Source organism: Pelobates fuscus, chromosome 7 (assembly GCF_036172605.1).
Source record: "Pelobates fuscus isolate aPelFus1 chromosome 7, aPelFus1.pri, whole genome shotgun sequence".
In the NCBI taxonomy this organism is placed as follows: domain Eukaryota; kingdom Metazoa; phylum Chordata; class Amphibia; order Anura; family Pelobatidae; genus Pelobates; species Pelobates fuscus.
Window position 1 is genome coordinate 146,968,823 of NC_086323.1, and position 21,800 is coordinate 146,990,622.

The 21,800-nt window shown below is 36.9% G+C and overlaps 1 protein-coding gene across 7 annotated transcripts in view; it reads left to right on the plus strand.

Annotated features, from left to right (window-relative positions):
* FOXP1 (forkhead box P1) overlaps nt 1-21,800 on the plus strand; it is a 691,275-nt gene that overhangs the window by 610,560 nt on the left and 58,915 nt on the right. For 6 of the 7 annotated variants that reach the window (XM_063426763.1, XM_063426764.1, XM_063426765.1 and 3 more), the window contains 2 exons: nt 2,397-2,559; nt 12,307-12,511. In XM_063426763.1, coding sequence (XP_063282833.1) covers nt 2,397-2,559; nt 12,307-12,511 — 368 coding nt within the window. The remainder of the gene's footprint in view (nt 1-2,396; nt 2,560-12,306; nt 12,512-21,800) is intronic. The other variant, XM_063426766.1, reaches the window with a different exon arrangement.

The window sequence follows — 21,800 nt, forward strand, 5'->3', positions numbered from 1 at the left end:
TTAAACAGTAGAGCTTTAAATATAATGCAGTCTCCAAGGCTAAGTGGGAACAGTCTAGAAGAGTCACCTTGTGCTCTACTGGTGATTCTTATGAAACATAGAAACATAGAATGTGACGGCAGATAAGTACCGTTTGGCCCATCTAGTCTGCCCAGTTTTCTTAATACTTTCATTAGTCCCTGGCCTTATCTTATAGTTAGGAGAGCCTTATGCCTATCCCACGCATGCTTAAACTCCCTCACTGTCTTAACCTCTACCACTTCAGCTGGAAGGCTATTCCATGCATCCACTACCCTCTCAGTAAAGTAATACTTCCTGATATTATGAACCTTCCGGAATTGGTTTTAGAACTGAAGGATGCATATTTTTTTCATGTCACGGCTTACATGATTTCTATATGAAATATTAAATAAATTTGTGGGTGTTTCTTTAAGAATAACTTTTGTCTACATTTGCTGAAGATTTTACTAGTTTGTTGCAACCATTTACTTTTGTTATCTGAAGTTGACTTTGTCATGGATGAGTAAAACAATATAGCTAAGATATAGAAAGTGATTTTGCAGGAACATTTCTCAAATTCCCAATCATTCACTTATTCGGTAGTTGCAACTGTTACTAACCCCTGAGAAATCACTGGACAGTATAATTTTCTGCGTTTGTCATAATCTTTTGTGGTAGAAATTCAGCATTCCTTCACAGGTGACGAGTTCATATTTGTTTCTCTGGAAGAACAAATTGAAAACACATTGTGCACTATATGTATCCAAACAGTTAATCTGTTTTCTGTAGCAGTTATGCATGGAGTGGATAAGATCGCTACCTTGATATTATTCCCAGAAGATCTGGGATATTAGATAATTTCCTTCTGTTTATTGTACAATTGCACTGCATTATCTCGCTATCTCTCAGATAATTACAGAGGAAACCTACATAAATTTTTTTTGGGCCAGCACAATGAAATGACACACAGTAGTATGTGATGTGTTGATTTTGCAGACAACAAAAGTTTTCTCATCCTTTCATTGTACAATAAATAACTTAAAAAGATACTTATCAAATAAAACGCCTCGCCTGGATTGTAAAGAACAAAAGAAAGGGAGATATGGGGAGTAGATGGAAAATAAAAAAATAGTGCGGAAAAAAAAAGACGCTCTTTTTACGCCAGTAGATACATCAGTCTAAAGCCTGGAGTAGCGCACATATTAAGCTCTCCTGTTCAAGTAAGATGTTGTTTGCTAAATTATGAATGTGTGTAATTAAAATCCAGTCGCTGTTTCTATGAAAGATTTACAATGTTATTTCATCGTTTGTCATGGCTAATTAACAATATTAGATGAAGTTTTTCTTCTTCAAAGGTCTGATTTTTTTCTCATTTATTTATGTCACAAGTGATAAACAGAGCACTTAGAAGCCTATCGAGCGCCACAGTCAGAGAGGCTGCACATTCGCGTAACACCTCAGAGACTCATGGTTTCAATCTCAGTGGAGGCAGCCCCTGTCTCTCTCTTAGTGGACATAACAAATATACACAATTGTACATTACAAGTTCTACCCACTAGAGTGGAATTCAGAGGAACAAATTGTGTTTAATCCTCCAAGAGTCATATCAAGCGTTGCTCCTTCTAGGTGTTAGGGGATAACCTACCTAACTTCTGAACATCTGCTCGCAGTCTCTCCGCAAACCCTAAGACTTAATGAGAATTAATGTAGTGTAACCCTTTGAATGACAGAGAAATGTGCTTTCCATTTTTTGTGATGCTAATTCTTTTCATATGTATGTATTACCATCTCTACCAATGGGAAAATGCTATCCATTACAATCGTTTGTAATAAAAAATCCCGTGAGAAGACATTAGTGAATCTGTGTTTCAACTATGATGTTTAGATAATTCAGACTTTGAAAAAAGCAACATTGATAACAATACAGTGTGTTTTAAACCAATCAAAGCATACATATAATTCTTGTGATATGGCTTACTGAATGAGAATTATTGTATTTTTTTAAAAACGATTTGGTTGTTTTTGTTGATTCATATGACATACATGCAAAAACCTTGTTTAGATGTGCTAGGCTTGAAAGGAAAGCAAAAAATACTCCTGCTTTGTAAAGCTAGAGCATTTTTTTTTCTATAGTATGACCACAACCAAAAATCCCAATAAATATTCCTGTTCCTTAAACATATATATTTTGATGTTGCTATGCACATATCCTTTCCAGCTGCCTAGGTAAGACTGTCGAATAATCTAATATAAATATATCCACATGCTACAGCCGAGAGCATGGCTAAATTGAAGCATATAAAATCGAAAGTGCCCCATTGATAAGAGAATCTGTTATGCGGAATGTCGAGATTGCAGGCCCCACACACGTGTCAATTTATCCTTCTTTCTCATAACAGCAGCAGCAGCAGCAAGTGACTACTCAGCAGTTAGCTTTCCAACAGCAGTTACTGCAAATGCAACAGCTTCAGCAGCAACACCTCATGACTTTACAGCGGCAAGGCCTCCTGTCTCTCCAGCCGGGGCAGCCAACCCTTCCACTGCAATCTCTTGCCCAAGGTATGTAGTAGTTTTTCAGCTTTAATTATGTCAGTGTTTGTTTATGTTATGAATGTTTTTCTTGTGTGTATTTGTGCTTGTTTTGGCACAATATATATATGTTACCAAAACATTCACATGAAAGGAACTGGTGTTATCAGAGATTTGATGTCAAATTTTCCACTGGCTGAGTAAGCTTCTGCGTGCCAGCACTTAATGTACAGGTGGTCCTCACTTTATGACCTACCTGTTTTACGACGGCTCGCACTTACGGCCAGCTCTCTAGCGTGGGGATTCAGGGGATTCCCCACGTTAGAGAAGTGGTCTATGTACGGGGATTGTTCCCCTAACATAGATTTGAGGGATTCCCTGATCTGTTGCGCTTGTCTATGTTTGGAGAAATTCCCCCAAACATAGAGTAGAGGGATTTCAGTCTTAAGAACGGAACCCGGTCGGTAAGTGAGGAGTATCTGTACTTCAATTATTAATTATGAACACAAGTATCAGTTCAAGTGATTGGTTCCCTTCCATGCAGCCGGTTTAGAGCAATATTGTCCGTACCCGGCCCTGCAACTATTCTATGACTAAGGTTCCCAAAATCCTTTGCTGCCCAGTGGCCAATAACCCAAATATTTAAAAACCCTCAATCATTGAGATCCTGAATCTGTCTGAGGCCTTGATTAACTGTGATAGACTTACTGAGAGTTAAAAAAAAAAAAAAAAAAAAGAAAAGTTAAGTTTACCTTTGAGGGCTAATGACATCCCATGGTGCGAAGAAAGACTATGTGCCAGCAAGTAACATCTCCCTTACCACAGCTTTATACAGCTTGACTGATGCCAAAAGAGTAAGACATACATTTCATAACACATACGCTGTCTAAATAGGTAAAATCAATGCAAATAATTTGGCTTAATATAAATGCATACCTTATAGCATATGCGTCTTATTTTGTCTTATTGATCTTGTTCCAGTAATGTTACTACATGATAATGTTTGTTATTTAAACAAATATGCTGTATAGCGTGTGCCTTGCACAGAGCAATATATGTTTGTGTTAGCTAGTGACAGGTTGCATTAACTGAACGAGGCTGTGTGGATGGTGTAACACACGTTGAAGTGGAGCTTTTGAAAGGTAATTAGAATTGCATCACTGCAGTGGGTAATTTAAGTCTAAATACTTTCATTGATTTGCTTTCTTTTATGATGGGTATCAGTGTCTTCAGTATCTTATATTAACACATCAAAACTAGCTGTCCTTTAGGCATAACAAAATATACCTGTCACTCTATTGTGTTCGTACATGCATAAGTTGTAAATGAACATAAGCACATGTTTGTTTTCCCTCTACAAGGCTATTAATTTAAATAGCAAACTATACACTTAACTGAAAATCAGGCTTCTCTAAGGTGGACACTTGAAATGGTTGTGAATGGTTGTTTTGCGACTAGACACAGATGTGAGCAGTTTCTTGTGTTAAGTTTTCTTCTCTAAATTACTTGTACTATTTGTCACAATGAATGGCCTTTGCATTATTTGGAGAACTACATGCACCGCCAATCACAGCTAGTTTTGTATCTATACAATTCAGTATAAATCCCTCAGTACAGTGACAATACTAGCAGCTCTCTAAAATATGTCCACCATAGCTCTGTGTTTTTACATTACTGAGCATGCCAAATATATAGCTCAGCATCCGATATGGTTGTAGTGGAACACAAAGACGAGGCTTACTTTGGTATGTATTGTCTACTGATTACCCAACGCACTTTGCCAGAATAGTTGACGTTAATCAGTCAGAGAACACACAGAACTTGAGTCTGTTTTTCTCTAGTGTCTTAGAGAAGTGGGAGGAAATCTAAATGAAGGTCCCATATTGAATAGTCCCACGAGAACTGGCACAGTGTAAGGGGGTTTGCGTAAAAACGAGGGCCAGTATACCCAAAAAGCACAGTAGGCTGTTATGTATAGAACCACAATAGAAAAATGAGCTATGCTTCATTCTACAAATGTTCCACCAATTATCAGTTAAATAAAAGATTGCTTTTGACTGGTGTTGTGGTTGTTGTGCTTGTAGTTTTTTTTTTTTTTTTCTTCACAGGCACATATAAATAATACTCCAAATATAGTGTCACAAATGTGCAGTCTCTGCTACAGAGGATTATATTCTTTTTATTGCCCCAAAAACCACTAATAGATTCTATTTCAGAATCTATAGTAGATGCATTGCATCAAAGCCAAGGCTAGTTCTTGGCACCTTGCCTGATGTCTGTGTAATACTGGCATAGCATTTGTACATGGATTGCAGTCTTTGTGGCGTTTTGTTGCATTTTCTTGGATGATTCCAAAGAACAGTGATAAAAATGATCAAATTACATCTCCAAATAAATGGATTGCTTTCATGAACCCTTTCTGTCTGATACTTTATGAGTAGGCTTCGTTTTATAATACTTCCTTTTAGCCAGTTATTTTGCTTATTTTGGTGCTTGTTTACAGAATATCCTCTTCTTAAGATACAATATTGCTCTTATTAACAATCTGATATTGATAAGGGTGGAACAGAGGTATTAGAAGTATATTTTTCAGTGTATTAATCATATAATCTCCCTCCAATAGGGTAATCAGTCTATAGAGCAGCAGGCATGTTGGTGCTACAAGTCGTATGATTCCCAGGAATCACCCTAAAATAAATGGTGCTTGTTTGTGGCTGGATGTGCCTTATGAAAGTTGTATTTCTACAAACAGCTTGATAATCATATCTCGACTATCACCTAATTGTAGAATATTTATCTTCATCTAATTCAAATGGATTCATCTGAACTCACCACTGTCTTTTAACTAATGATGCTGTATAGCCCAAAACCTTGCAGTAGAGTTCAAAACTAGAATTTATATTCCATTCCTATGTAGAAAAATTACTATTTAGTCCATATTATTTTACCCTTTATGTGAATGTCTAAGGAGGGGTTAAAGACAAGATATCTGATAGTTGAATCCTTGTGTATTATTCACATGTCACACAAATGGCCTAATCTAATTTTTACACTCATGAAAAATTAGGGTCAGCGATCTTGGATATTCAAACATTCTTGACCAGGGAGGATAATTTAAATCTGATGCCATTATAGGCTTTAAATCCACTTTGTGCTTGTTTGAACATGGTCACCTGGGTATGCCAACACAAGGACAAAAAAGGTTGAGCAAACTATGTTTGTCTTCTAGCCTGCGATACCTAGGTTTGTGAAATTGAGTTCTGCAAGTGGTAATCTGTCACCTGTCCCCATAACGTACATTTTTTAAGCCGCACACTGCATTTTCTTTCATAATGAAGAGAACTGGACTGTTCTGAAAACACACCGGAGAGACAACTACTGACTAATATTTAATAAAATGTCAAAAAAATGTCTGCTCTTAAGAATCATGGGTAATAAAAGTTCCGGAGGACAGGCAAACGTGCTCTGCAAATTCTCCGAGATGATTAACAGTGTTGTTTTACAAAAACGCATCCAACATATATACAGCTGTTCTGTCCGTGCATTTGGGAAATGTAAACATTTTTCCCTTGTACAATATAAATATGTATAACTCACGTTCCGAAATTATGCATATCTGTACATCTGAAATATCAGATCAGCAATTTATTTTTAGTCTTTCAATAATGATACATCACGGCAGTGTGTGGAAGTATAAAATAAAATTCTTACCTTTTATAGATGAAATGACCAAAGATTTACACTTTGCGTTTTATGGAATGTATGTATCCATTTTAACATTCCAAATATTATAAGCATTGAAAAGTGGGATAATACTGTAAAGAAGATGGACAGGGGCATTTGATTCAGAAAGACACAGTGTCCCATAGAAAGGTCAATTGGAAGGTATCCCAAGGCCTCTGTTAATTACTCATTCTCAGGTGTCCACATATATATTGTTCTCTGGACTAAAAGGTATTAAATTCAAAAGAAACATATACTGTACCTCACTCCCACAATGCCTTGCAATGATATGAAGAACAGGTCATTATCACGCAACTTGATGACATTCTGGGAGTGCTGTGTACGTGTTGTTTGTTTGATTTCTGTACCAAAGGTGAGCATTTGAATGCAATATTTTATTTGAAGATGTATTTAGAGACACAACATTTAAATGAAGGTTCTATGTGGGAGTTCTGTTATCTTAAGATGAATATAGCACAGACTAGATACACAAAGGGTGCTGCCTCACTACACAGCTGGCAATGGAAGAGTTAAGGTCCGTTCAAACCCAAAACATGATACAGCACACAGGTTTATACGTTTAGTGGGAATTACGACCCCGGAAGCTCCAGTAATCTCATTGACATTGGCTCCCACAGGATGGAGAAAAGATCTAGAGTGGTTGAATTTATTGCCTGCACATTAATTTGCGAATTAATTAATTAGCTGATGAATTTTAGGGGCTTTGTGCCTGAAACACTTGAGACGCATTACTAGTGCGGAAGGTATATTACACTTTCATATTGCAAAGGAGTGCTTTGCTAATTAATAGCAGCATTCCAGCTTTTTTTTTTCTTCTTTTAAACACCATTGCAAAACAGACATCTCACGTTCATTTTGTTTCATTGCAAACACCCAGAGTCTCTTTTACAAATGTGTTTGCATCAGAGGACAATTTGACGCACCATTGTTTCAATGCAGAATCGGGGTAGTAGGGGTCAGCTGTGTTCTGAAGTAATTGTTAGTGTGTAGACAGTCCTGTCAAGCACGTTCGCTAAAAATATATCCTAAGCTGTCACTTTGCAAGGTGTGGGAAAGGAATAGCTCGCCACAAGAAAACAGGGCACAGGGTTGCACTCTAACCTCTTTTTTTCCTCTTTGCTTAATTTGTCTCGTGGGCTTAATTTCAGAAGACACATAATAATTGAATATGTCTTAACGCTAAATGCTCATTTGATATGAAATCTATCAAAATCTAATTGGCATTTTTTTTATTAAAAGGATGAAATGGCTCCGAAGCAAGTTTTATCGTTTTCAAAAATGATTGTATCATCTAATGTAATAGTCCCTTAAAACAGCTATTAATTGCAGGAGGTGATATTAATTATGATATTTTTCTAAATTCATATTACTATTTTTTATTTTTGTAAGTAAAACACTGCTTTTAATGACCAACTGTTTTTTTTTTTTTGTTACTGCAGCTTCTCCCAAAGGCGGAGAAGGTTATTGGTCTGTCGTGCAATAATTTACTCCTCTTTGATATGCAAACTATCCACAGTGAATATAAAAAAAATAAAAAAAAAATTCTATCAGACTCATTTCACAGTTCTTAACCACTTAGATTCTCTGGAGTCTATTGCCTCATTAGACCAATGCTCTCCAAAGCCAGCATAATTAAAATCTTTAACAGTTTCAAGAAGTAAAGATGTTTGGCTGATCACGCTGAGATGATTATCTGTCCATTGTATTCTAAATGAAAAAAATAAATTAAATTTAAACCACAGCATTTTTTTTAATGATGTGTTTCAAATCAAACAAATCTCTATGGCTGCCTTTATATTAATAGAATCTATGTATTAATATTCGTTTAATAACCAAAAAGAACCTTAATCTTAAATTGCACTAAAATATTTTCTTCATTTGCTCTTAGGCGGTACTTTTGTTATTACCAATATCAAGCACTTTTTATTTTGTCTTAAAAATAGGAATAATATGCTCTGATATGCAAACTGAAGAATTAATTGTAAGGTGATAGCTGAATTAAATCATTGAATACCATACTTCATTAAAGTCTTGGTGTCATGATTTTCATTTACTTCCGCAGTTCTGGAATTTTGTGTGGTTTGTGTTTCAAAACCTGTTTTATTCGAAGGCCAACAAAATCCAGGTTTGTAAATTCTGGATCATGGGTGTTGCTGAGGGTCGGCTGACCCAGGTTGGAGCCCTAAGTTGGCTCCTGAAAGGTCTGGGGCCTGATTTTAGCACGTTGGACACAAGTCTTGAGAAAAATCTGTAACTGGAGATGTTCTTTCTCTCTCAATACTACAATTATTATGAGATAAATAACACCTCCAACGGCAGATCTTACAATGACCACTTCTACTGATGTTCTGACTTATGAAATTACAAATAATGAAATTATGTAATGAATTTGCATAAAAGATGCAAGTATAGTGTAGAAAGGAGCCTTAACATTCACCATTGCATTAGGTCTCTGGTATTTTTGCCATCTAGCATTTATGATATAGTAAATTGTTTTTAAATTGCAGAATTGGAAAATTTAGGTCAACATAGCTGAGAGCGAAAAAATGTCCTATTTTGTTTTGTTTTCTAGTTATTTGATTATCCTTTCATTGACTGTATTTTTATTTATTTTTTAGTAAATTTAAAGGGAAAATATAAATAAAATATTTCCTGTGTTCTATCACATTTTAATTTTGTCCTCCCCCGTGTAGGGCTTCTTAGAGAGGTTAGGGATGGCACAGCACTGTCCTTCATTCACACCATTTGAAGCAATTTATCTTAGTCTCACAGTACTCTGTGGGGTAACAATGGTGTCTTTACTCCATAGAGAGTTAGAGTTTTAAGATAAATTGCTTTGAGTTATGTGATTGCATAGCACTAAACATTACTACACGGTGGTCCAATGCACACCGGTGCGATCAATCCTGGTTGTTTGCAACCGCACATTTTTCGACCATCTCAACTATTTTTCCCTTCTTGTTTCCCTTGATGAATATTTTAGCCATATGATTATATAGAATTCAAAATTGTATTGCAAAGTTTAGGCAACAATAGCTGATTAAAAAAGTCAGTTATACAATTCTGTTTTGAATTCACTACAATGCAACGCTTAGTGAATAACTCCTGTCACTGATTAGCCTGACCTGCATGACATGATGATTGCATTTTACTAGTGACATTGTAGAATCCTCAGAACCCTTTCACTAATTCAAAACCAAATTGGGTAAGAAATGCCAATCAGAAACCTTTACATGTACCTTCTACTCCCCTGGGGGAAAAAAACATCCATCTTTTTTTAAACAATGACTATAATCTGTATCCTTGTGTACATAATTCTAAAAACATAATCTTTAAATAGGTTTGTTAGCTAGTCAGCTTGTTCACAGGCAAGCAATAGACTTAACATGCATTATATATAGCTTAGTCTCCCTACTGCATCTAAATTAAAGTATTATGAAATGCTGTGTTGTACTTAATGTTAGATACAACTGAAATAAAATTGTGTTTCATTGTTCCAGAGGCATATTGTCTTTTCTGAAGCATGTATGTTGCCACTGTAATGATCACAACACATCAGACAGGCGCTCACCATAAATTTAGGGCTTGATTTCTTTATCAATGTCCTACTATCGCTGTCCATTTTAAACATTACAAAGGGAATAACAGGATGAAAATCTCTCCTTTTTTATGTTTCCACGTTCCATGGCAAGCTCATTAGCATTGATCTGAGCAATGACAGTAATAAGGGGTTACTTTTAGAGAAAGTTATGTATTTTTTTTTCAGCAGACACATCCATCAATTAAGCGAGCAGTGCAAGAAACCAAAATTAATGAGAAAGATAGGTGTGTTAATGAAATAATCATAGTATAATCAATTTGACTGTTAAAATGTGAAAAGCATTTCAGGCAGACAATATGAATTCATAATTTATGTCTGTGAGTGATTAATAAAAAAATGTATATTATAACAAAGCTATTTGTCTTCATTTAAATGTGAGCACAAAAATGTGTCTTTGATGAAACTGAGTATTGTCACAATATTCTTCTTTAACAATTAGATTTTGGGGAGTAATAAGAAAGAAATTTCTTGATAAATTATTGTAATGTTTGCGGTTTCATATGATTGTATTAAAAACAAAATTTGCTCATGACCAGTGATCTTATTCATATATTAGATGTCGGTTTAATAGCAGAGGATGTTTTGCCAAAAGCAGAGTTTTGTAGGTCATTCTTATTGATGTCATAGCAACCATCACAATCACTACAGTTAACTGTTATTATGGTAGGAGTATCCCGGCGCTGTTCCTGAGTAGAGGGGAAAATTGTTTTACAATGGTTTGCCATCTTATATTGTCTTAATGGCCACCTAGTCTCCCTTATAGGCAGATTTCTAACAGAATCCAGATGTCAATCCTGCTGCTCTCTCATTGTCTGAGAGCATCAGCTGACCACTCTCAGCCAATGAATGTGTGTTTGCACAGAACTGACATTGTTGTAAGAAGTAATGATGGTGTCTTGGTGAGAACAGCACTTAATTCCTTTCTGGGACAGCCATGGCTTGTTTAACTCCATCCATTTTTTGACACATTAGCCAAACTATGCAATGCCAACCGCTTGTAATGTTACACTCTTGTCCTGTGAGCATCAGATGTGATAGTTGTGGGCTCACCGGGAATAAGGGAACCCACTATTATAGTGGGCCACTATAGAGACATGGGATGAAAGGCATTGCTGTGATGGCTACTGTCCAAACCCAATTCTTTCTTCATCCAGGACCCACCTTGTGTTCAGGAATTGACCATTGAACCGTTCCCATAGAATCACAAAATAGGTCAAACGAACAGCTTCATCTTTTGATGCAGAAGATTATTCGAATAGTGTGCTGAATTAAATAAAGATATATTTGTACAGAAGCTTAAAGGCCTAGTCTAGAAAAGCATGTTTACTCCAATTTATTGAGACTGCGAGAACACCTTTGGCAGAAAATTAAGGGAAATAAAGAGTATTAGAATAGTCAGTTTGATACACTCAAACCAGTTCAGTGAACTTTGGCAATTCTGAACACCAGCTTGGTATCATACAAGACTGTTGCATTTATAGATTGTATTTGCAGGTGGTGCAGTTCAGTCCTTGTCATTAAAAATAGGTGGCATTTTTAAGCAGATTGATGTGTGCACCACGTTGTGTTATAAGTAAGGGTAGAAAGAACCAGCTGTCCCTGCTCATCTGTCATAGATAAATTTCCCTCTTACATACAAATTTTATTTCTGAGGTTTGTACGATGTCAAATCAAAGTTCAGGTTTCTATATTATCACTTTGCTAATTCCAACCAGATTTAATTCTGCCTGTCTAGCATACTGTTTTACTGAGTCCTCAATAACAAACAATGGTCTGGAAATTAAGAATTTCCCAAATCTTTTCCAATGGCGAGATCAAGAAATCCAGACCCCGACCAGGAATTGATACTATTTTGGGAAATAAATGGTGAACCATTGCACTTCTCTCACTCGCTAATACGTTCTCTATAGTAAATAGCCTACAACAAGCATATAACTCTCTTAACACAGATGGGACAAAAGACAATTAAGGGAAAAAAGTAACCATTCTTTCGTGTTATGAAGATGACATCCCATGTGTCATTATAAAACCGTCCCTAATCCTGATGTACTTTATTGTGAGGATTTGCCAGTTCTGCGTCCTACAGATTGCATACGAGCACATGCCGGAATTTCTAAGAATGTAAACCAGGGTATTTTCTGTACTGTAGCTCATGGGAACAATTTAATTAAAACAAAGATCATTTGTATGTTGATGAGGACACCCTTTCAAAGACAACAGCCTGCTTGTTGCAATTTTTCTCCAGTAAGATTAATAATCTGCTTTTAGTTAGGCAAATACCATAGCAGAAAAGAATAAATTGTTGCATTTCATTATCCCTTGTAGGGGGGAAATGGTTCAGGCTTTGTTTACTGACTCTTTGATTTAATTACCGTTTGAGGAGGGCTGAATTAGCTGTTAATTGATTTAATTATCCAATTTGTTTGTTTCAGGCATGATTCCAACAGAGCTTCAGCAGCTCTGGAAAGAAGTAACCGGCTCGCACACGGTGGACGACGGGGCTTGTAATAACCACAGCTCTCTGGACCTGTCCACGACATGCGTTTCATCAACTGCGCCCCCCAAGCCGTCGCTTCTCATAAACCCTCAAGCATCTACCAATGGACAGGCATCTGTTCTCACTCCAAAAAGAGAGAGGTAGGTGGCATCAAGGATTGCATAGACAGTAGCCAAACCATTGATAAGGGACAAGGCTCAGCCTCTCCAAATGCTGTGGCTAAAGCTCCTATCCTGCGCAGGCAGGCTTTCAATAGTCAACAGCAGCTGGGCTAGCTAGAAGTTGTTCAGCCAAGTTCTTGATGAGTGTTCCTTCTAAGGTAAATACATATTTACAAAAAAAAACAACCTTATACTGCAGTTTACATTGAGTACCTTTTGTGTCTCTGAATAAAGTGCTGATATGTTTATTGTCAAGATATCTTTTCTTTACAGTTTTACAGTGTAGTCCTGTGTATCAGCTATGTGTGTATGCTATGATCCATGAATAGTGTGATCTATGAATGAATCTATAAATGAAATCTACAATCACACTTTATATGATTAAAGGGTTAATCCAACCACCATGACCACTTCAGTAATTTTAGGTTGTTGTGATGCCTGGAGTCTGTATGTGCAGCATTTTGCTTTGAAACGCTGTGCATGCTGAGGTTAACCCCTCTGCTTCCGGAGATGTAATTCCACCTTCAGGAGTGTCATTACCCATCCCGGAAGTAGGGTTTCTGGGCTTTGAGCAGTTAGCTGATGCTCTCTGACAATAAATGGCCAGCTGCAGAAGCACAAAGTCATTCCTGGCCACAGGAAGACCCTTGGCGCCCGGCAGGGACCCCGGTAATAGGACAAACTGTTGCAAAATTGATAATCCTATTAGAAGTAAGAGGGGTCAGGCATCATAATCAATACAGCAGGCTGTAGTGGTTTTAATGCTCAATGTAACCCTTTAATGTAGTCCAGTTGCCTACTGTTATTGTATATTTTATATTGTAGGATCAAATTGTTGTTTTAGCCTCAAGTTTACAATTTGGTTTTCAATTCACAAAATGTTTAGTGATTACACCCCTTCCTTTATCAGTTTGTAGTCTATTTAATTACTTCATATAGAACTTTTAAGTGTGTTTTGTTGGCAGTGTAACTAGATGATGATACAAATTAGCATGACTTACCTGTTTTTAAGAATCCCCTCATCAAAATGACTGAATTTGCATTGTCATCTCGTCCTCTCAAAATAAGAAACTCCCAACTCACTATATATAGTTTTAACCCTCCCACTTTATATGAGTAGCCTGGTTACCCAATTGCCCACAGGGTTATTATGTAAAATATGAATTGTCTGAAGTTAAAAGTCATTTTCATATTTCAGGCAAAAAAAAAGCTGAATTACAAAAATGTAGCAAGATTACACCGAATTCCTGATGATTCTAACTTTAGTGAAAACATTGTGTAAGTGTATTTGATGTTGGGCTTTTTTTCCTTCGAGTTACGCGGGTAGACAGAGGCATTCTTTATCCCTACCATCAGGGCTGAGTTAGCATTTGCACCTGTCATGTCAATGTGATATGGTGGCTTAAATTTAATCCATATATTGTTCTAGCCAAATTACTAGAAAACACGTTGCTAACTTTATACCATTTGCATAACTTCAGTTATGGCAGCTGCAATATCCCACAATACCTAGTAAACTGTACACTTATATGCAGCAAATACTGTTATCTATACGCTTAAAAAAATAACTATACATCTGTTGTGTTTATTTCCTATACTTATATATGGATAACTATATATTTGTTTGTGTTTAAACAGGCACTCAGAAGCACCATCATCACTACAGCCCCCGGTAGTTGTTATGGTGCCAGCATGCCCCTGACTCCATCCCCAGGTCTGTGTCAAACCTTTTTTGAATGCTTTGACACAAACCTGTTCTGCTATGCTGTGTTTGAAGGCTAAGGATCCTAGGATTTGTAATATATAGCAATAGCATTTCCTGATGTATTCTGCATATTCTGCATATATTGACAGACGCACATACGTTGGCAAACTCCCAAAACAAAACAGAAAACACAATTCACTACCAGTAACTTTCTTTTAATAATCCAGTATTTTGTTTCTTTTAATTTCTTTTTTTCCTCTTAAGAACTATGGAAATCACTGAACTGCCATTACGCCTGCCTAACAATCTCCTTATGTGTAAGGCAATAAATAAATAACATAATAGGGGAGATTGTTTTATTTTCCTGACACAAAGGTTATAGTTATTTGGTTATATTTTATGAGAGCTGGATTTACAGTAAAGTGTAAAATACACAGCTGTGTATAAGCTCAAAGGAGCCGTCCATCTGTTCCCTAATCTGCCTATGATTGTACGGCTATTCTGATTTCATATTTATTTTGGTCTAAATCATTTTGTATATGCCGTTTGGGGGCCTTTCTGTGAGCTCTTTTATTAACTCTTTCGGGGCCTGTAGGTTAAACAGGAGAATAACAAGGTGTTGGGTCCCTTGACCCTGAATTACTCCATTATTCTCCTTCACCCTACTCATGTTTTATAAGCTAGAATGGACTAATGGTCTCTTGTGCATACAAGCTGAAGGTACGAAATAGGAATATCCTGATACCCCTTCCCTGTCCGTGTATTAGATAGGTTCTCTGTATTTCTGTCCTGAAACTACAACCCTTTAACTACATTTTCCTTATTCAGTCACCATCACAGTTCTATTCTGTGACTTTTTTTATACTGTTATCTTCATGTGTAATGCTTTGACCATTAGCAAGTGATGTGCAATGGACTCACTGATAAAACATGCTGGAGAGGATTATGGACATCATTGTATAGTTAGCTACCCATACTGTACACTTAGGTGCCCCTTCTATGTTTTTAGGCAATAAGTAGATAAAGTTACAGTGTTACAGTATGCAAAATGGTGGTAGAATCTTGAGAAATTAGCTCATTAGTTCTTGCTCAGGGACCCCTTTCTGTCCAGTTGGTTAATATCTATGTTGGGACAATGGGAGGTTCTAAGCCAACATCAGCTGCAGCGGTTTAGCTCTAGAGAATATAATTATGGACACAATTAAAGTGTTTCACAATGTTATTTCAGGGGTTGATTTATTTACGTAATATTGCCATGTGTGAGAAAACTATTCCTTCACTAAAATATTTTCCTAGCAACGTCTTTGTATGTCTCATATTTACTGGTCTTACTACATAAGATTGGTGGGAGGGGAAATTTCCAGTTGGCTTCAAGGTGGTACTTGCATGTTGTTTTCTGTTTTTATGAGTCAGATGTATTTTTTCTGAAATTAATATAGACCCTATCACCCCCCAGAATCAACACATGCAATAGTAACCTCAACCAAGGTGTTTGCATATGGCGAATTAAATCTTCACAGTTTTTGATGCTGTCATCAAACTGAGAAAAATCAGCAATACTGGTATTTCTCTCCTTAAATTTTTTATAGTAAATAGTTTTTGATGGAGCAGTTTAGCAGATTATTTATTGTTCTGTTCTTTTAGTTCTTGAATATTTAAAACTGAATGTGTTGCTCCCGACAGAAAATATTCAATGATGCTTTGAGGTGTAAGGTGCAGCTCTATGGTATTTTCTGCCATTGATGGCAAGACGTCTATCTCCCCATTAGATAGGAAGTAGTAACACAGAATAGGATTTAACTGCTAAAATAGCAAAAAGAACTAGCAGCAAACCTCACATGGATATCAAAGTACTTCAGTCACCTAGGTCTTAGCACACAAACCAAGCAGATTTAGCTCGTTCCTCGATGGGCATTATTACCCACAGGATGAACACAAATAAAAGCAAAAAAAATTATCACATTTAGAAAAAGTAACATCTTTAAACAATGTGATAATTCCACCTGACACCAGTGAAATAAAATAATACAACTTATATCTCAACAGATAGATGTATACAAAAAATGTGGGTTCTTGCTGATTGACCTATAAAACAAATAACATGGTGCAATATTGTCTCATAATCACATAATGCAAGTTATCAGTTGCACTCACAGGTAAACTTGATGTAAACGCCTTACGTGTGCCACCCTCGATTTTAGTAGGTGTCACGTATCCTTTGTATCCATTGGGCAAAAACTGAGATAATTACCTTCCGAAGATCGAGGGAAGTGCCGCTCAGTGGTCTTCTGCCATGATGCCTTGCTTGTGCGGCATGTCGGTGCACGCCAGCCGCTGCGGACACACGCAATTATATAGCCCCACGTCCGTCCACGGTGAAGATGACGTCGATGTGCGGGTGGCGTCACGCAAAAGACGCACACGCACGTTTAGGGGTCAAGGGCTAGGTACAGCCAATTGGATCTGCAAGAGGGTTATTTAAACTCACTTATTCCTTAGCTCATTGCCCTGTCATAGTTTCCCTTAGATGGTTAGCTGAGAGTGTGTTCCTGATCGTGTTTTTCTGGTTTTTGACTTTGGCTTCATTTTGACTTCCCTGATTTCTGGTACCCTTGACTTTTGGCTTTTCCTTATCGCTGTGTCTCGTTCTGTGTCCCTGACCTCGGCTAGTTTTCTGAAATTCTCAGGTACGTTAAGTCTGACCGTTCTAAGGCCTGGTAAGACGTTACCCTTAGTTCTAGGGTGTGATACTATTCTCCGTGCTGGGTCAATATAATCCTGACATTATGACATGGCCATAGATCCTGCAGATATGTATTAATTGGCACATAATAGCTTTTGAGAAAGAGCTAGAGGAGAAGGATCACTGTATGAATCAATTTGCCCAAGCTTTTAATATGCTACTAATACGTATGGCTCATTTGCAGCCTGAGGTCCCTTCAGCAGGTACACCCCCACCTACTGTACCTACACCTATCGTATATAGAGCATCTACTATCACCCTAGCTTCACCCCCGCATTTTGAAGGTAATATTCATGAATGTCGGGGATTCCTTAATCAAATTGAGTACCATTTTGAATCCTCACCTGGGTCTTTCTCTACGGATAGAGCTAAAATTGGGTACTTAATGAACCAACTACAAGGTAAAGCCTTAGCATGGGCCAATCCATTATGGGAGAGTAATAAGACTGTTGCCCATAATTACCAGGAATTCCTTGTGGAATTCAAATTAACGTTTGAACCATTGGGTAGGGAGAGCAACGCCTCCAGATCTGGTTCATATATTTATACGCGAAATTGTCAGATTACATGGTATTCCACAAAATATTGTGTCAGGGGTTCCCAATTTGTGTCATGATTTTGGAGAGCATTTAACAAACAGTTGGGTATAGAATTGTTATTTTCATCTTAGTACCATCCTTAAACTAATGGTGCAGCTTAGAGGGCCAACCAGTCGTTGGAACTATATTTGCGATGTTTTATTAATGGCATTCAGGAAAACTGACCTGATTTGCTACCTTGGGCCGAATTTGCCTGGAATAATGCTACCCATGACTCATCCGGACATAGTCCATTTTTGTAAAACGGTCTTCATCCTACTGTTCTTTCTGCGGTGTTCTCCGACACTGCTATTCCTGCTCTGGATGAACATCTCGCATGTATACGGGAGACTTGGACCAAGGTCCACACGGCTCATGAAACTGCTGCAGCTCATTTCAAATTTCATGCTGATAAGCTGTGATTTATTTGTTATTTGTTTTATACATTATATGGGTCCCTGAGGAAGTTCTCAAGGAGAACGAAACGCGTACGGCGACCATATATTTTTAATAAATGTTAATACACAATTTTTTATTTCATAAATATCCCTTTCTTACGGAAGAATTCTCTGGTTAATCATTTTTGGTACAAAAAAAGACCAGTCCGAGCGAAGATCTCAGCCCCTACTACAATCGATGGTGGCACCCTTAAAGCATTTAAATCAAGTTTATATGTGAGTGCAACTGATAACTTGCGTTATGTGATTATTAAACAATATTGCACCATGTTATTATTTGTTTTATAGGTCAATCAGTAAGAACCCTAATTGTTTGTATACACATATCCGTAAAGTCAAGGTGTTTGATAATGAAATAATACTTTCACTTTAAATAAGTATTGCTGTTCACATGAGCTGAGTCTACAATTTTTTCTATTCCCCAAAACAATTTGTCCTTGCTTGTGTGCCTAATCGACATTATTTTCTGAGAAAGTTCATCCAAATACACCCAAAGTACACGCACGACAAAAAAAAACAACAACAACCAAAATAGAAAAACAACCCATTTATTTCCTCTCACACCTTTGCATGATAAAAGACAATCGATTTTGATACTGGGCCCAGTTTCCATATCTCCAGCCAGATAAAGCAGTTAATGAATAATAATAGTTCTAATTGAAAGCACTTTTACATACCTCGGTACATGTTGGTCCTTGCAAGACCCTTTATACCTCTATTAATTGGCACACTTGCAAGGCAGGCAGGAGTTTCCGTGCAATGAGCAGAGTAAAAGAAAAAGGTATAGCTGTGCATATAGAAGAAATTACCAGATATCTGATTGGAAGGAGACTGTGTGGATAATGAAGCTATATATTTAGCTGATGCCATAACATAAACCCATATGGGTCTTCTTATAACTTCTCTACTTCATCAGATTATATGATGGAATCTCCACAGCTGGAGTTTTACCTTAGAACACTATGACTTTCTTGAGTATGTACTATTTTACCCCACAATAGTACCTGCTTTTGTCTTGATAAATGTGGCCCTCATAAGTCTCTTTGTCAAGACATATGTTAGGATTCAGTCTTGATGTATTCTTTATTTAAATATATGAGCTAACTCACATTGAAAGTCTGATAGAATCCCACAGACCAAAGCTATGTGGATTATAAATTACCTAGAGCAGTAGTAGCCAACCTTTGACACCCAGATGTTGTGGACTGCATCTCCCATATTTCTCTTAAAACCGTAATGCTGGCAAAGCATCAGAGGAGATGCCCTGACCTAGCGCATCTAGCTGTTACCCAACTTGAAAACATCAGTTTTGTCACTGCAAGTTTCCATTAAAGTAAGTTCTGAGGTTATGCTCTTATGAAACAAGTGAGATGCTAATTGGTGGGAATTTTGAGATGTGCCTTAAATCTGGCCAAGCACTTTAATTTTGCTAAAAGCTAGGTTTATAATATCCTAACTGAAAATGCCAACCTTTCCAATTATGTCTTGTCTATTATTTAACTATAAGTGTAACGATCTCGTTCAGTCTTCAGTTTGATAGAAAAGAGTCCACTTATCATAAATATACGCATTCTTCAAGGATCTTGTCTTTGTTCCCATGAAGATATGTGTGCGTTAGATCTTCTGACCAAAATAGGTACATGTGGCAATCTTCCTGGAAGTCTTAACATCTGTTTTTCTTTGTTGTTCTCTGTATTACTGAGTCAGCCTTTTAAGGCTTGATTTTGCTTTTGTTTTCTTTAATATGTAATCATTAATAATCTTTTGGCCAGCAAAAATGATGAAGTCTTCTTCAGAAATAATATCCCCTTGAGAGATGACCTCAGCTGTGGGACATGGTATTTTGTTTAGATGTTTGTTATATGAATCATGAAATTTCACATAGTTGGTTTGTAATAAGATTGTTTGGACAAAGTAGCAAGATAAACAAAAGTCCGGAAAAAAGGAAATTAATCCCCTGCCCCCACCTCAAAAAACAAAACAAACAAAAAAAACTTGGGAGAGAAAAATCCTCCTTGCACCCATCCAATTTTTTTTTTAACTTTAATGATTGCCCACTAACAATAGAAAGCATTGCTGTCACTATGTAAGGGAGAAGAACGTCACTGCTATAGATGTTTAAGTGAGTGCTATGGTTGGCTAACTCGTTTCCTCGTTTGTCGTAAGTGAGCTGCAGAAATTGCTCTGATGTGGATTTGCAGCAAATACGAAATTCAGATGTGAGCATTATTATTTTTGTGTATATATAAATGCCTATAATTACCTATATTAGATCCTGAGACTTCATGCCAGGAACTTTTTTCTCCCTCTGTAATAGAAAATACGTTTATCCTTTCCCAATAGGGAGTCTCTTTAAAACTATAATATAGTTTTACCTTTCCCACAAAACAAAAATTGAAATCTTAATCCATTCTACATAAACTAGTTCATTAAGCATTTTGTGAGTTTTTAATGATTTGCCAGTTTCACGGTTCAGGAAAACAAATCTTAAGGTATTTATTGACCGTCCAGAGATGTACTGTGAACGGTCTGGTACAGTAACTGCGAGAGACATTGAAAGGAAACATTTAAGAATACGAGCCATCCTTTCAGTTCAGAAGAGCAGTCATTGAATTATTTGCTCATCAAGAACCCTCGAGTGCTTTGGTTGTTGCAGAAAGTGATTTGATTTGTCTCTAGCTCAAGTATTTTAAGGGTTAAATTGCAACGATTTCTTTCTTTGCCTTCCCTGCTGATCATGTTGCAAGGTGCGTGCCATCCATTTGCTGAGCTGATTGAATTACGGTTCATCTTTACCCGTAAGTGAGCAATATATTATACAGAGAACGATGCTCAGTGATTCACTTCAAGCAGGCACAGTAATCCGCTGGGCTCTTGTCTCTTTCTTATTTGACACTTGGAACTCAAAAGAATAAACATGCACATGCAATGCACCTTCGGCAAACCAAAATTACATTTCTCTTTTAAAGTTAGCTGAGCAATATAATAGAGTTGTTCACTGGGCATAAGAACACTGTGTTTATCAAATGTAACATTCATGGGCATGGGCAAATCGGATAGAACCTCTGGTCAAAGTAACGCTAACTAACTACGTGCAGTAATAAATCTGTATACAATCAATGTATTTCATATCTTTCAAACGGCAAATGTTTGATATGACTAAAGAAAAATTACAACTACAAAATAATTTAAAAAAAAATTATAGTAAGCATGGATGCCTTTTTCTTGGGTTGATTTAGCTAGCTGCCTAGAGCACCAAATCAGCAACGTGTTCAGGATTTGAGAGTTCAGTTGGGAAGAATATGAACGCTGGTTATGGATAAACCTTATGCCTCCAGAGTAGGGCTTTTCTCCACCATTGTTGTGTGAATTGTTTTAGCTTTCACTAGGTGTACATTATGTTTCTAAAGGATCAGTTTTTTTTTGTTGTTTTTTTTTTTCTAACAAATATCAATATAAAACTATTCTCCCAACAGATATTTTATTTTTCAATCCACGCTAGCCTAACTTTAACAATTTTCACATTCTTACTGGTAATTAATTGTAAAAAAATTTTTTACTGGGAATATGTGGTGTCAGCAACCAATCAGAATCAGTGATAAGCAGTGTAGATAGCTCCCAGCATTCCACTGTAAAAAAACACGGATTCTTTTTGTAACTGTCCGATGATGCTGAGCACCCACTGTACTTCAGGGGAATAAACTTTAGCTCGGAATTGTATATTCAATAAAAATGTCTAAATAGATTAGAAATGGTCAGTGTGAGGTACTGTCAGCTTTTATGT